The 17,291-nt window shown below is 26.3% G+C and overlaps 1 protein-coding gene and 1 pseudogene across 3 annotated transcripts; both read left to right on the forward strand.

Moving 5' to 3' along the window:
• The first annotated feature begins 1,676 nt into the window (after nt 1-1,676).
• Nucleotides 1,677-4,641, forward strand: LOC150025378 (uncharacterized; annotated as a pseudogene). Its single transcript, XR_016514672.1, has 7 exons — nt 1,677-1,920; nt 2,042-2,110; nt 2,181-2,251; nt 2,408-2,479; nt 2,582-2,652; nt 2,747-3,065; nt 4,374-4,641. The product of XR_016514672.1 is annotated as an uncharacterized LOC150025378 (transcript).
• A 6,674-nt stretch (nt 4,642-11,315) lies between these two features.
• On the forward strand, nt 11,316-16,988 carry LOC137826233 (cysteine-rich receptor-like protein kinase 25). Of its 2 annotated transcripts, none has more exons than XM_090293672.1 (7): nt 11,316-12,169; nt 15,342-15,470; nt 15,562-15,683; nt 15,755-15,965; nt 16,075-16,312; nt 16,397-16,550; nt 16,677-16,988. In XM_090293672.1, exons 1-7 carry the CDS (start codon nt 11,329-11,331, stop codon nt 16,986-16,988), a joined length of 2,007 nt encoding a protein of 668 aa, XP_090149798.1. In that variant the 5' UTR covers nt 11,316-11,328. The 2 variants fall into 2 exon arrangements, with proteins under 2 accessions (XP_090149798.1, XP_068488222.2); XM_068632121.2 differs by having other exon boundaries at nt 11,316-12,139; nt 15,336-15,470.
• The last annotated feature ends 303 nt before the right edge of the window (nt 16,989-17,291 follow it).

Consider the following 17,291-nt stretch of genomic DNA (forward strand, 5'->3'; position numbering starts at 1 on the left):
TATTGTACACACCCGAGTGTCGAACACCCTCTTTACTGACTTGAGCGTCGGAGTGTCTTTTGCAGATACCTCCCTCATTTGGCATTCACTCGAGACTGAGAGTCGAAGGAGTAGTGCGAAGACCGGAAGGATCACAGCAAAACCCTAGCAACCTGCCCGAAGGAAGAAAGAATACGAAATCTTCAACATTTCTTTAGGTCTCATCTCCCTAGCAGAAACATATTCCAATCAAATTTTAGGTATTTGTTCAATAAATTACAATAACATAGTAACAAAATGAAATTATATCTGATCTAACTAAACTCAACTAATCAGCTCAACAAAAAGGAAAAATCATGGACAAAAAAATATTAGAATCTACACTACAAGAAATTATTGAATTACTGACAGATCTGGAAAAAGCATATTCGATAGCTAGAAGTCAAAATTGTTGAAGTTATTAAAGTTTTAAAATTACCATTTTGCTATGGATCAGACTTATACTCAAGTTTATTAAAGTTTTAAATTACCATTTTGCTAAGAATCATATTTGTACTCGAGCTCATTGCATATGAGATATGGTAACTACTAAGTCATTTAGTAATTATATTATGACTTTTATTATTCTTATTACGTTAATAGACTTTTATTATTCTTATTATGTTAATAGAGGCGCGTGTCTCAATATAAAAAATATAAAAGGATGTAAGAGAATGGAGTGAAATTTGAAATATCTTAATATTGTAACTAATAAAGTTTAAGGAACAATAATTGAGAGAGAGAAGTGAGAAGTTTTTGATAAAGAGAAGGAAGTGGAAAGTTTTTGATATAGAGAGAATTTAGAAGTTTTTTTATAGAGAGAGGAAAATGATAAGTTTTTGATAGAAAGGAAAGTGGAAAGTTGTTAAAGGAAGTCAAGTTCGATTTTTTAGAGGATAAAATTAGAAAAATAAAAGTAAATATATATATATATATATATATATATATATATATATATATATATATATATATATATATACTACAAGAAAATGGTTAACTAATTTAGAAACCAAAAAAAATTAGTTTATATAGTAACTAATTTAGATACCATTTTATAAATTAAAAATTATTGGATACTAAAATGGTATCTATTATTAGTAAAAAGTTATAATCAATTAGATACTATATTTTTGGTTTCTAATAATAAAAATAAAAATAAAATTATTTTTAGAGACCATTTTTTTAAGTCTCTTATTAAGATATAATTGGAAACCATTTTTTAAGTTACTTTTAATTTATTTTAGTGACTAATTTTTGGTTTATAAAAATAATTAAATTAGAAACTAATTTTTTAGTTTCTAATCTATACTTAATTTTTAGTCATTATTATTTAAATTTAGATACTAATTTTAGAGTGATTAAATTTTATAAAACTAATTATTAATTTATAAAATATTTTAAATTAATATGAATAAATTTACTAATTTATTAATTTTAGTATAATATTAAAATAATTAATAACAATTTAACAATTACAATTAAAATAGTATTTTAACTTTTTAATTTTACTTAAACATAAACTTAAATTAATAATAAATTCAAAATATTATTTAAATTAAAAAATTTATAAATTAATTTAAATAGATATCCATACTTTCTAAAAACTTATTTAATTTTTTTTAAATTTGAAGAAACAGTGCTTTGAATTTCTAAATTTATCTCTTTCTTTAACCCTTTCTACTCTGCGACGGCAACAGCTACGGCAACGGCAACGACAAGGCACCTTGCGGCTCTGCAATACTCTGCAACGACGACGGCAACGACGACGGCAACGCACCCTGCAGCAATGGCGACGACAACGCACTCTGCACGGCGACGGCAATGCACTCTGCACGGTGACGGCAACGCACTCTCGCACTCTACAACAATGGAGTTTCTCTGCTCCGAAGAACCTCTTCAAGCGTCAGATTCGATTCGTGTTCATTCTCTCTCTTTGTTTTTATTTTTTTGCTTCGAAGCTCCGCGTAAGTTTACTTACAGTGTATATTCCCCATCTTCAACCCTAAATTTATTCTGTGGACAGAGATTTTGCTTACAATTGCTTCACCGGTTCGATTCGAGAGGAATGGGCTTCAATGAAATTAGCTTCAATGTGAGTCTGAGTCTTTTCCAATACAATTCTTATTTTATATTAGTTACATATTACGTAAAACTGTGTGCAGTTCTCTTCTTGTGAATCCCTTATCTGGAAAATTCCAAAGCATCTAGGAAATTTTACCTCTCTTAGATACCTGTATGTTCCAAGCTTTAATTCAATTCATTCCTATGTCCTAGATATTATCATGTTTATAGAAATCCTCAAGAATGAGGTATACTTTGAAAGTGTTATTGTGGTAGTATGTGGTTTATCATCCTTACTAACCTCTTCATTTGTCTTGTCTCCAATTAGGATGCTTGAAGCAAACCAATTTTCTGGTGCTGTTCCACCGGAGCTTGGGAAACTAATTAACTTGGAGACATTGTAAGACACCAATTCTTTCATTTTTAATATTATTATTATTTTTACTTTCTCTTAAGATATCATGTTTTCCTATGACTTTTTTCTGCAATTTTAACACTGAAGGGTTCTGTCATCGAATCAATTGACTGGGAACTTACCGCTTACACTACTGGACTACAACATTTGACTGACTTGTAAGCTTTGATATTTGACCTTCTTCTTAATTATAACCCAACTACTTAACTCATATACTGCATCTCATGCATAAAATTCATTATCACACTGCAGTAGAATAAATGATAACAATTTTACTAGAACAATACCTAATTTCATACAGAGCAGGCAACTTCTCCAAAGACTGTGAGATTCTAATTCTTTCTTTGTTAAATGATTTGACTATGCAATTTTTCTACTGGATAATTTTCAACCAATTTTCATGATTCTAGAATCATGTAATGTACACAATTTTTATAATGAAACTAAATATTTGTTTTTATGTTAAATTATTGACACAATGAATTAAACAGTTTGGCATTGCTTCTGTTAGCTCCTAACAGGTAGCATGCGGCAATATACAGAATTCAATCCTGAAGGATGGAAGTAGCATGTAAGTTTCTTGTGGTTTAAAATTTTTTATCTATATTAATTTTCTGCAATGAAGGTTTTACTCTCATAGATTTGGAGTGTTTAGTATAACTCGATTGATTTTTTAGTCACTGAGTATGTGGTCACTGCAAAATAGAACTGGCATAAAAAATCATGATGAAATTATTTCCTAGCAATAGCAATAGCAATTGCAAAATATAGACAATTCCCGGTTGATTCATCTTTATTCTAGAAGTAATTCATACTTTAAATTTATATGTGATTTACTAAATGTACTTAATATGAGAGAAACCTTATAGAGAAAAACCTAAACTCAGTCATCTAAATCTCAAATGGTATTTCAAAGAACTTAGTCTGTCTAATTTGAAGCTAAAACACAAAAGAACTTACTTCATTTTGGGTTGTACACAAAGGACAATAGGATTTCTATTTCATTTTTACGCTTAGAACATCTCTAATATAGAGATCTTATGAAGTATCTTAAGTTTAAAACTAAAATATTATAAAAACATTATTGAAACAAGTTTATATAATATAATTGGAGGTCTTAAAATTAAGAACTCTGGCTTTTAACAATAAAAGACAATATTTCAATATCAACAACAATCTTTATAAGAAATTGAAATGCAAATAAAATATTATAACTAGGGAGTTCTAATAAAATGTCACATCAGAACAAACTTGTAAAATTTAGCGTTAATTGCATAAAAAATGATGTAGTATATTCTTGAATTGTAAATGGTTTTATTGTATCATTCCACTAATCAATGCTTGTGGAATCAGAGTAGAAAAGCACTGAGAAAAACTGGGACGAAAGTATATCACTGGTTAACATGCCAAAAAATGCCAAAATTATCATGATGGGGCATTCATTGATAAAGAGGATAGATGGAGCACTGCTATGTGTTGCTGTTTTTGGGGTTTCATCCAAAGGGCTATCTTTTGTCTTTTTAGACCACCTACAAACAGTTCTTGTTATTACCCTCCCCACTTCTAGGGAAATTAATTAATTATTAATTGTGAGTAAATTTGTACAATCTCCACTTAGTTCATCATCATCCCTTTGCTGCTTGACAGTACTAGATTGTTTAGTTGTTAGTACTAGAGATTATAAGAGATTCACTCAATAACAATTGTGCAAGAATATGAATTATTCATCATCATGGTATAATAATAGTAATGAGAAACAATCATTCATGAAATAATAATGCGTGTGTATGGTGATTTCTGTTATTTGTTCTTTGATCGAGGCTTTGTCTTTTGAGACTTGTACTTATATTTTTTTTTTCTTCCCTCTTTCTTTTTCTAGCATGAAAAGCAGATTGAGAACAGAAGAAAATGGAGAGATTGAAAAACAAAAAAAGGGAATAAATTAATACTCTGCATGCATGCTTGGATGATCCGAGTTAAACTCTTTTCTTTTTTTTTAGTTTAGCTCACGGATCCAAGTAGCCCGATTCATTAATTATCATGTTAAAACATGATGATAATATTCTATTGCCTTGAATATTCTATTGATATTCTATTGATGTTAACAGTATAAAGAAGAAAAGTATAAAAAAAAATTATTTTCTATTTTTTTTCCACCTGATATTAATTTTTGATATTCTTTTGTTCATGATATCTCGGGATACATCTAGGCTATTTTTTATTCTATTTAAGCAGTAATAACTACAGTGAAGAGAAAATGAAGAATATTAAATTTTTTCAATAACACTTCTTATTATATATTTCCATTTCTAATAAAAAGAAGTAGTAGTTGATGCCACTAAGCATAAGGTTATAAATAAATATAAAATATGACTTGAGATGATGAACTTTATAAATTTATTTTAAAATTAGTGAACTTAAATATATAAATAAATAAATATTAAAGAGTAAGTAGGTAAATAAAATAATATTTTATAATAAATTATATTATTTAGAGACCAATATAGTGACCATTTTTTGGTATTTATATATTTGGTCACTAAATAAGTTTCTATATATTTTGGTTACTAAATTAGTTTCAATGAAATTGGTTGTTAATTTGGTTTCTATATAATTGGTCACTAAATTAGTTTCTATATATTTGGTCACTAAATTGGTTTTTATTTAATGGTAACTAAATTGGTTTCTAAATTAGAATCTAAATTGGTATCTAAAATTAGCGACCATGATTTTAGCCACTTAAGACTATTAGTTTCTAAATTAGTCTCTAATTAAGTTAGTGACTAATTTTATCATTTTAGAAACTAAAAATTTAGTTTCTAAAAACACTTTTTCTTGTAGTGATATATATATATATATATATATATAAATGACAGAAATGTTCAAGATAACAATAAATTGATAAAAAAACTTCTTATTATATATTTCTAAAATAATAAAATAAAATATTCGTATAAGGATAAAATGAAAAAGTAAATGTGTATAAAAAAAAATTACGATAATAATCTTCTTTATATATAGGTATAGATAATATTAGTGTTATTAATATTACCATTACCATTATTATTATTAATATTTTTATTTTATTATATATCCATATAAAATAAAATTATTAATTATTATCATGAGAAAATGTTATTAAGATGAAGAAAATTAATTATTATTATCTTAACTATTTATTATTATTATTACTATTATAAATATTATTATTATGATTATATTAATATTGTGAAATTTATGGATAGATTTTATCGATGGATAATAATTCGCGTTCAATTATCAATAAATATTAATTAACATTTAAATTATCGATAAAATTTATTGATAAATATTGATTCACATTCAACATTTTTTAAATTTGTTGATAAAATCTATCGGTAATTATCAACATACAAAAATTTACCAGTAAAATCTGTTGGTAATTAAATTATCGATCGAGATAAATTTGTTAGTAAATTTGTTGATAATTATTATGAACACAAATTCGTTCATAATTGAGCGCAAATCATAAATATAAAATATGTTGATAATTACTTAAAGACACAAATTAGTCACTAAAATTCCTCGATAATTACTAATATACATAAATCCATTAATAATTACTAACAAACACAAATTGATAGATATTTTAATAATTACTAACAAACACAACACTAAAATTCGTCAATAATTATTCACATTGTATATGCATGGAATTTTTTACAATAACACCACCATTAACCAATTTGTAAAAATATTTAAATTCCCAACATACTAATTAATCACTATTGTTTTAAAATTGAATTTTGTATATCTAAACACAAATTCATTTGGTGAATAGTTTGGAATAATAGATATTAATTTAAAATATAAGCTGAACAAAATTAATGAAAATATTGTCAATTTCTCTCACCAAAAATGACATACTAATTAAAATCAATACTCATAATCTGACCAATTTTTTGCTAACATTAAAATACAACTGAGTTGACATTGAATAGTTCATTAATTACAATATGAATGAAACCAATCAACATATTCAAAACTTATTTTCCAATTAAATCCACCTTCATCAACATCATGAATTTTGACCCTGAACATATATAAAAGCCTTCAGATTTCATATTTGCTAACCCTAGTGAAATTTTAGTTCCATCCAAGCTCAAGTGAATTGAGGTAAATTCACTTACTAACTCATAATAAAACATATATTTCTTTTATTTTCTGTAAAATTTGTTATAAAACATAATAAAAATATTATAAAACTAGTAAATTAAGATTACCATTAATTTTAAACTAAGCGTTTAATTTTTTATATTCTAATTACTAAATAACATATCTATGAAATTCTAAATTAAGAAAAAGCTAATAAAACTATTAGAATTACTCATTTACTCTTAGGCTCTGTTTGGATTAGGGAGGGGATGAGTGAGATTTGAGGGAGTGGATGCGTGAGGAAAGTGTGAAGAAAGTGAGGGTGTTTGGATTGGGATATGTTAGGGTGGATGTGTGAGGAAAGTTTATGGGAGTTTGTGAGTGATGTGATGGTTATGAGGGAATTTTATTTTTTTTAAAGGTGTGAAATGTTACTTTACAGATTAACCCTTGCCTATTAAAAATAATAAAATGAGTTGTTTTTGTTTAAAAATAAAAAACTTTCACACATTTCGTAGATTTAAAAATTATAATTAAAAAATATATGTTAAATGTAAATATGTATAATATAAAAACTATAATTAGAAAAAAAAATATGTATTCAACAAATTAAATAAAAACAGAACTTCAAGTAATAAAATTGAAAAATAAATCAAACATTATATAAATAAAAAGATATTAATTTTTAATATTAAAAACCCTCTAGAAATGAAAAATAAAAAATACTAGAACAACAAAAATATAACATAATTAACAATAGAAAAAAATTTCATAAAAAATTATAATAAAATAAATTATAACTCATAAACATAATAACTATATATAGAAATATTTTAATATAAACATAAAAAAAAAAAAAAAAAAAAACAGAATTTCAAATAATTTCTTTAAATATTAAATATATACTATAAAATTAAAAAATAAATCACATCTTATATAAATAAAAAATTACTATTTTTTAATAATAAAAAACCTCACAATAAAACAATCTAAAAAATACAACAGTAAAAAAAATATAACTTAATTAACCATAGAAAATGATTCCATAAAAAATTATAATAAAAAATAAGGATAAAAAAGTATTGTGCTCATTAAACCAAATAAAACATAACATAATACATAAATACATATTTTAATATATTAATTATATTTTTAATTTCTAATGAATAATTTAAGTTAGAATAAAATTATTTTAAGTGATGGATTGTTTTTAGGAATTTTTTGTATTAAATAAATTAAATATTTAGTATAAAATAAAATGAAAAATGTTTAGTATAACCTTTTGGAGATTACCATGATCCGACCCAGGTAATATTTTCAATTTTAATTAGATATAGTATATTCCTTTCTTTTAAAAAAAAAAACTAAATCCAACCACATTTAATAAAATATCTAATTAGAACTTGAAAAATAGGTATCACCTGATCTACTCTAATAACTAATATATAAATGGAAGATTTTATTTAACTATATTTTTTTTACACTGATTCATAATATTTTATAAAATAATAAACAAACTTAAAACTTCCTTAAAATTTATTATGATTTATTTCTTCATTTTAAATATTATATATATGTATATTTTAAACATTGTACAATAAATTTTCTAAAATACTAATACATTCAAATGAAACATTGTGATACATTCAAATGAGGGTAAATTGGGAAATAAGGGATGCTGACATGACTTTCCCTCTACATCTCTTCATTTTGAGGGGAGAGGATATTTACTGTTCACAGGTATATTCTCTCTTTCACTTCCTTGCACATCCTTTGATCCAAACCATGTATATCCACTCACATCCTTCCTCTTGAACAGTACATCCATGAAAGCAAACAGGGGTTAGAAAGTAATGTCACGTTGTTGTTTCAATCATAAGTTTCATTGAAGATATATTATGTAATTTTAAATAATTTTTATTTGCAATTACATTGAAAACGAAAATTATACACTATGTTTCTGGTCCAGCACACACATTAGGTTATTTTATTTGTTGCATCTTCACGACTATAAACCCTATTTTTTTTCATTGAATGGTGAAAATATATTTGACTAGACTTCAATTTTTCCAGCAAATTGCTGAATCATCCATTAAAACTACTGGATTTTAAATTCTGTAAGTAAATGACTTGAACTAGATCCAAAATGCGTCACTGATTCATTGTATTACAAAATGTTGTTATCTTTAAATGACTTTTATTCATAGATTATTATAAATCAAATGGAAATCAAGCATTACTGATATATTTTGACATCTATTTTACAATTATAATTTTTAATATAATTTTTTTATTGTAGTACTTACTTACACATGTGTGCTATTTTATTTTTTTTACCAATAAAAAATATAATTAAATGGGATATGGATACTCCAACTTTTATAAAAACACCATTTTAAGTTCTCATCACTCCAAACACCACGAAGTAATAAATTTGTGCTATTAAATTATTTAAAAAATATTTTCATTAATTGTAAGTAACCCATTGTCAGAAAATAATCCTCTATGCTAATATTACCAATGTTACAATGCAAACTTGAAAAAAAAAAAAAAACTGTGTCATATTATTATGTCACATACACTTTGACCTAGCTACCACTTTCTATCAAAAAATACTGAACCATGTGTTTCTGCTCCTCTCTTTTTTAATTATCTTAAATTAGTTTAACTTAAATGTTGTTTTTTACACCTGTTACAACCCACGTAAGTCTTCTTATTATTTATTCTACTATATGTATAACTTACTCTTATGCATGATGAAACTATCTGCAAGTATAATAATACAGATAATGTGTCAGTTACGTACTATTGGCTTACTTCTCGGATTAAAAACCAGTGTATTTTATTTAAAATTTATTTTTTATAAGCCATTTTGTTATGCTATTTTATTTTATAGAGTTAAAATTTATTTTTTATTGCTTTAGATATTGATGTGATAATTAATTTTAAATTTAATTGTACTGGTCGGAAGAGTTTTAGAAGTCTTGAAATTTCGTTATGTTCAAAATGTATTAAAATCAAAAAATATATAAAAAACTAAATAATACATCTTAATCACGATTGATTAATCTCAATCCAATAATAATGAATTAAAAAAAAATTATATACAGATATAATTAGTATATAATTTCAATTTTAATCAAAAAATAATAAAAAATATTATATATGAATTATATCCATACATAATGTATTAAAAAATTAATTAAAAATAAAAATATTACATATGAATTAAATATCCATATGTAACTTATTTTAAATTTAATTAAAAGTAACAAAAATTGTTATATAAATATTATATCCGTAATATAAATTAAAACAAAAGTGTTAGATACAGATTTCTCGTACGTAACTTATTTAAATTTAATTAAAAAATAACTAAACATGTTACGTACAAATTATATTTGTATATAATTTATTAAAAATTTAATTAAAAAAAAACTGTAGGTAACTTATTTAAAATTTAATTAAAAAATAATAAATAATAATATTACAAATATGAATACTAATAATAATGATAATAATTAATATAATAAAAACCATAATATGTGAAAACAACTATATGTATTGGTTAAATCTTCTTTTATCATTTAAGGGAATGTAGAAAGAAGATAGAAATGAAGTAAAATAGAAGCATGTCACCTTAGAAAAAGGAATGAAGGAATTGTGTCACATGAAAAAAATGAAATTTGTGCGTTTTTATCATCTTCCACGTTATAGTACAGAGTTTCGATATCACAGAAAAATGCATGCTCATTATTTTCCTATTATTTAATGCTTCTTTTCTTAAAATTTTACATTGATGATTAGATTCTGAAACTTCGTTGTTTTAAATCCTTGATCAATGTGATAACAACCTCACTTTTGAGGGATAGAAGGATTTTGAGCATCACCATGTAATACAATCTATATGGTGTGCAAGATATATATACATCAAAATGAAATTTAGAACGACCATTGATCACATTTTGTACTGTTTCCAAGCTCAAAGTTCTAAATATATATTTTTTATTTGTGAGTATCATAAAAGATTATTAAATATCAATTAATTTTAAAAAAATAGTCATTGAGTAAATTAAATATTATTTTATAAATTAAAAAAATTACTTTATAAATTTTTATTAATAATAAATATTAATATAATTTTTATTAATAATAAATATTATTCTAAATATTAATATTTTTTAGTTTATAAAATAGTATTATAATGATTAATTATTTTTTATTTTTAAATTAGTTGAAATCATTTGTTATTTAACAACTTTTTTTATTGAAAAGTTTCTTATAAACATATTAATTAAATAATTATTTTATATCATCCATTGTTGGAACAAGCAGACATCATGCTCCCAACGCATCTCTTGTAAAATTAACATTTTTATAATTCTTGTCTCATTTTTTTGACATTTTCCAACTTTCGGCCAGACATTCATTTTCAACTGAATTTTGACATTTTCCAACTTCAGGCCAGACCTTCATTTTCAACTGATAATGTACAAATAAATTATAAGAACTTAAGATCATCACAAACGACAGAGACATGATGAGTGGTTGACTTTGACTTGCCTGTTCATTGACTTGCAAATGCATTCCCATGCGAATCCCTCACAATTTTCGAACTTTCACCTTCTCCTATATTTTCTATTACAACAACACAGAAGAAACTCTGAACATTGAAGATCATAAACCATCCATCCTTGAACATGATCATAACCATGCCTTCCAACAACCTCATCTTTCGTATCTTTTGTTGTATCCTTGTTATTACCTTCTTCAACTTCCCAACCACTAAAGCACAGAATGAGGACAGGGTTTATTTTGAGCACCAAAACTGCAGTGCAAACATATCTTTGCCCAGCACCTATCAAAACAACTTGATAACCCTTTTCTCTTCCTTCACTTCCAACGCTTCTGCTAAATTATTCTACAACACCACGATCCTTGGCGGAAACAGTAGCGTGTATGGTATGTTCATGTGTAGGGGTGACATACCCTTACGCCTGTGCAAACAATGCGTGGGGAACGCAACCCAGAAGTTATCTACAGACCCAGAATGTAACCACTCCATAGAGGGTTTTATGTGGTACGCTGAATGCAAGCTTCGGTATTCCAACGTGTCTTTCTTCTCCATCGTGGCTACATCTCCAGAATATGCTTTGTTTAACAATAACAATGTCTCCTCCAACTCCACAATTAGCTTCATGAACTTCTTGCGCAATACAATGAACCAAACTGCAGAAGCAGCAGCGGATTCGGAAGCAAGGTTCTCAACAAAGGAAGCAAACTTGTCTCGTTCTCAGACCCTTTACGCTCTCGCTCAGTGCACACAAGATTTGTCACCGCAAAACTGCAGAACTTGTCTTGCTGAAGGAATAAAGATTCTTCCAACGTGCTGTGATGGAAAACAAGGAGCAAGAGTTATTTTTCCGAGTTGTAACATTTGGTATGAGATGTACCCTTTCTATGGCCTCGTCACGGATAATATTCCACCAAAAACACTCGTTCCATCACCAGGTTTTTCTTCTTCTTCTTCATCTTCTTCTTGTAGTCGTGACCTTGAAATATAGGCACTAGAAAGAGGATAGAGGTATAATTTCTTTTCATTAGTATTTTGAACAAAGACTTCTTCAGATACATTAAAAATTTCATGTTTAGGAAAATATGAGTCTAATATGTTGTTAACAAACGTGAAGTCAGAACAAGTAGAAAGAAGGTTTCACCTTCTTTTACATATAATTTATGCTCATGTTTCTAATTATCAGTCCAACTAATTTTCTTTTGTTGCATCATCTAGCATAATTATACTTTGATTCTGGTTGAGTGTTTAAAAAGGGTTTCATGGACTTGCCTTACAAATAACTTTTTTGGCAAGGATCTAGAGTCAAACCCCTCCAGGAACAACTCACTTAGCTTCTTGCCATAGTTTTTTACACATCATTCTCCATGCTCCATGCAAAAGAAAGAAACAAAACTGATCACCTCTCATTAATTTGCACCCTGAACCTTTCGCAACCCTAAACAAATAAACTCACTTAACAATTAACTTTTATAACATAATAATATATATTAAGATTTTAAATTAAAGAATAAATGAATACTTTTATTTTTTTAATGGTGTCAAATGAATGTATTTTGATTTTTAGTGACCACTCATTAAAATGAGACAAGATCCACTCAGTTGCTAAAGATAAACCTTAACCCTCTAACCATACACCAAATCCATGTTTCTAATTACACATTCACACAATATAGATGTTTAAACAGATACAATTGAATTGCATAAGTCCACAGTAACACACACAACACACAAATGATCCCACAATTAGGGCTACAAGTATCATACAACCCTGCATATCAAAACCACCATTTAGTGACAACCAGTGAGTTTTGCTTCTTAAGAGCATTCCTTTTCATTTTGCAGTTAATTTTGTGCTTCATGAATCACCACAAACTCTTCTAAAAGTGTATTTCCCATGCATGTGGTGCACCTAATCACCCTGCTTTACTGCTGCAAAGTGTTGTTGTCCACACCTGCAGCAAATGTACCTTCCACATCAATCAGCTAGCTCAAGTGAAAATCATGAAAATATTCCAAAAGTCAAAAATTAAGTTTTTTTAAAAAAAAAAGGATGGAGGACAAATTCAAAACGCGTGTATCATAATAAAAAGATACCATAGAAGATTATATATAAGATCCTGGTACAAATATTGATATAGATTTAAGTTATTTAATTGTTTTAAGCCAAGATTTGGACACAATAGCTAATTTGAGAAAGAGAAAACCAACAGTTTATATTTCATCCACAACATATATCAGTTCTTCCTCATCAACCATTCACTACAAGAAAATCATGAAATAGAAATTATATTTTAGATACCAAAATAATTAGTTGCAATAGTAACTAAATTAGATATCATTTTATAAACTAAAACAAAAATTGGTTTCTAAATTAGTTTCTATTATTGTTAAATAGTTTCTAATTGGTATCTAATTAGGAACCAAGGTTTTAGAGACCAAATTTAGAAACTAAATAATTGGTAGTTAAAACCTTGGTTACTAATTAGATATCAATTTAGGAACTATTTAACAATAATAAAAACTAATTTAGAAACCAATTTTTATTTTAGTTTTTAAAATGGTCTCTAATTTAGTTACTATTACAACTAATTATTTTGATGTCTAAAAATTAGTTTCTATTTGATGATTTTCTTGTAGTGCTTCCACTAAAAGCGATTATGTTTATATGATTTCATATACTCCGAATCAAAGCTAACCATGAAGTTTTCTGAACTTAATTTTGCTTTTTTCAATAACTATTATTTTATTTTGTTTCCATATAAATGTCACAAAAATATTGAAGATTCCTAGCATAAATGGCACAATAGGCCGAGCGAATCAATAAGTATTATTTTGTTTTGTTTCCATATAAATGTCAAAAAAATATTGAATGTGCAGATAATTGTTCGATGATAATTGGTAAAAAAGTTCCAATCATTTTTTTTCCATTTTGATACGAATGTTATTATTTTCTTTAGACTCTAATATGTAGATTTGCAAAGTTTTGAATGTGAAACTTAGTCTAGTTCTAGATGACCAGTAACTTGTTTGTATATATTTAAATTTAGGGGATATTTGATTTTTCGTAAATTAAAACTGTTGTTAATGGAAATCAATGAATTTAGATTTTATGGTGGTAGTAGGGCTTGTTTCATTGAGTGAGGTGAGGATGTGACTTGTAATGGAGGAATGAGGTGTTGTTTTGTGAACGATGGATGGTGTATTAAAGGGTTTTTTTAAGGTATTTTTTGAAATAAAAAAAGGATGAGTGATTTGTTTAAAAAATGGACTATAAAAAATAATTCTAAATATTAGTTTGACCTTCGTGTACAACTACTTTACAACAATAAAGTTCACATATGTTTTATTGGGTACTTTGTTATCATTATCATATATGATAACATTTTTAATGATAACTTTTTTTCTTAGTCATAATATTTTATAGTCATCATTATCATAATCATAATATTAGTCTATAGGTTTTGTTAATGACATGATATTTTTTATAGAATCTAGCTAGCCATTCAAAGGTGAGATCAAGTTTTTTCTTTAGAATTTTATTGGCTCCAATATTTATAAGTTTTAAAATACATAATAAATATAATAAATGGATATAATATTTTAAAGTTTAATTAAAGTATTATAAGTAGGTGTATTTTAATGCTAAAATTATTATGTTATTTTTATTTTTTTCTATTAATAAATTATAATTTTATTATATTTTTAATATGTATATAATATTTAACTTTTTTACATATTATTATATTAATTTTATGTTAATTTTTTTTAAAAAAATATGAATTGGATTTAAAATACAATTCACTTTTTTTATAGAAAAATATGGATTTGAATTTAAAATCCAAACCAAATATTTGGATTTGAATATTCAAATTAATTTTATAAAAAAGTACATATTTGAATTATAAATTTGATCCAAATATTTAGATTGGATTATCCAAAATCCAATTCATGATTACCCTTATTCAAATCATATTTTTCAATTCACAATATTAAAAATATGACGAACTTAATTGGACCAACTAATAGTTGTTGGCATGAAGAATTTATTTTCATCAACAATATTTGTAGTATTTCCATCAACAATATTTGTAGTTTATATATTTTTAACAAGTGACTTCTCTTTTGACACAGGAAAAGATCAAACACGAACTATTATCTTGATCCTTATTTCCATTATCATTTTATTGGGACTACTTTTTGGCATTTGTTATAGTTTGATGCGAAGAAAAACAAAAAAGAGTAATAAAGTTATTCTCAGAGAAAATTGTGAGTAAAAGGGAACTCTAATATTTACTTTTCATTTAGAAAACTTAAGGAAGTTCACAAACTTGGTTTAATGACTGAAGTTTTTTTCCAGTTGGACTTGGAAGTTCCACAATCGAGTCACTGCAGTTCAATCTGGCACTAATTGAAGCAGCAACGAACAACTTTGCAGATGACAATAAGATAGGGAAAGGTGGATTTGGAGAAGTTTACAAGGTAAGAAAAATTGTACTTTATTTTTATTATATGCTCTGACTTTTAACATAAATAATTATCCATTTTTTCAGGGCATTCTTATTGATGGAACCTCTATAGCTGTAAAAAGACTTTCAAGAAATTCCAAACAAGGTTTAGAGGAGTTCAAAAATGAGGTTTTGTTGATATCCAAACTCCAACATAGAAATTTAGTGACTTTCATGGGATTTTGTGTTAATGAGGAAGAGAAAATACTTATCTATGAATACGTGACACACAAGAGCTTGGACTACTTCTTATTTGGTTTGATTCTTTTCATTTCTCTTTAGTTTCTTTATAAGTTTAACATGCTTTAAGGATTGAATGTGAAACATATATCACTTAATTTTCTCATGTAATGAATATTTTGTAGATACTAAACAAGAAAAGTTTTTGACCTGGCCTGAGCGTTACAAGATAATAGAAGGGATTGCTAAAGGAATTCTATATTTACATGATCATTCTCGACTTAAAGTTATACATCGTGATCTCAAACCTAGTAATATACTATTAGATGAAAATATGAATCCAAAAATTTCAGATTTTGGTCTTGCTAGAATTGTTGAAAAAGATCAACAAGAAGGAAGTACAAAGAGAATTACTGGAACATAGTAAGTTTTCAATATCTATTCCTACATTTATCGTCCCTTGTACAACATGCTCACGATTATTTATCATTTTTCCTAATTTTGCAGTGGTTATATGTCTCCAGAGTATGCTGTGTTTGGACAATTTTCTGAGAAATTAGATGTTTACAGTTTTGGAGTTATGGTTCTCGAGATTATTAGTGGAAGAAAGAACATAGGTTCATATGAACCACATCGTATTGTTAATTGTCTTTTAAATTTTGTGAGTACAATATCATTTTGCCATATTTTTATTCTATCTATTATCATTTATGCTTAATGTATAAATGAAATCAGTTTTAAAACCTAAAAATGGAAATGATTTGTCTAAGCTTACCAATTGTTACAGGTTTGGGAGCATTGGAGGGATGAAACGCCATTGAGTACATTAGATCCAAGGTTGAAAGAAAATCATTCTAATATTGAAGTCATCAGATGTGTTAAGATTGGTTTATTATGCGTTCAAGAAAATCCAGATGTTAGACCTACAATGTTGACTATTGTCTCATATCTCAATGGTCACTTAGTTGAATTGCCTTCTCCTGTAGAACCAACATTTTCTTTGAATCGGGAAACAAATCCAATTGTTGCATATGAATCAAATTTAAGACAATCAACCTCAAACAATGAGATGTCTGTAAGTAAATTGTATCCTCGATAATTTTGTGTTGAATATCAATAGTATACATATTTTATTAATGTTATTATATTATTTTGCACTTAACTATGACATACCTATAAAATTATAAGATACAAACCGGTTTGATAAAGTTGAGTTAAATTTAAAATTAATTTCTTAATATATTTTGATGAGAGAAAAAACTTAATATGTATAAATTTGTTAAAATAAGTTTGATAACATGTTAACCTAAAAGCTCACACACGAACTTATCAAGTAAATAAAAAAATTATTATCTAAATTATTTTAAGTCATTATTCACCTAATCCGTTTAGTATGTAACTT

This window comes from Phaseolus vulgaris, chromosome 8 (genome assembly GCF_051622355.1).
Source record: "Phaseolus vulgaris cultivar YP4 chromosome 8, ASM5162235v1, whole genome shotgun sequence".
In the NCBI taxonomy this organism is placed as follows: Eukaryota; Viridiplantae; Streptophyta; class Magnoliopsida; order Fabales; family Fabaceae; genus Phaseolus; species Phaseolus vulgaris.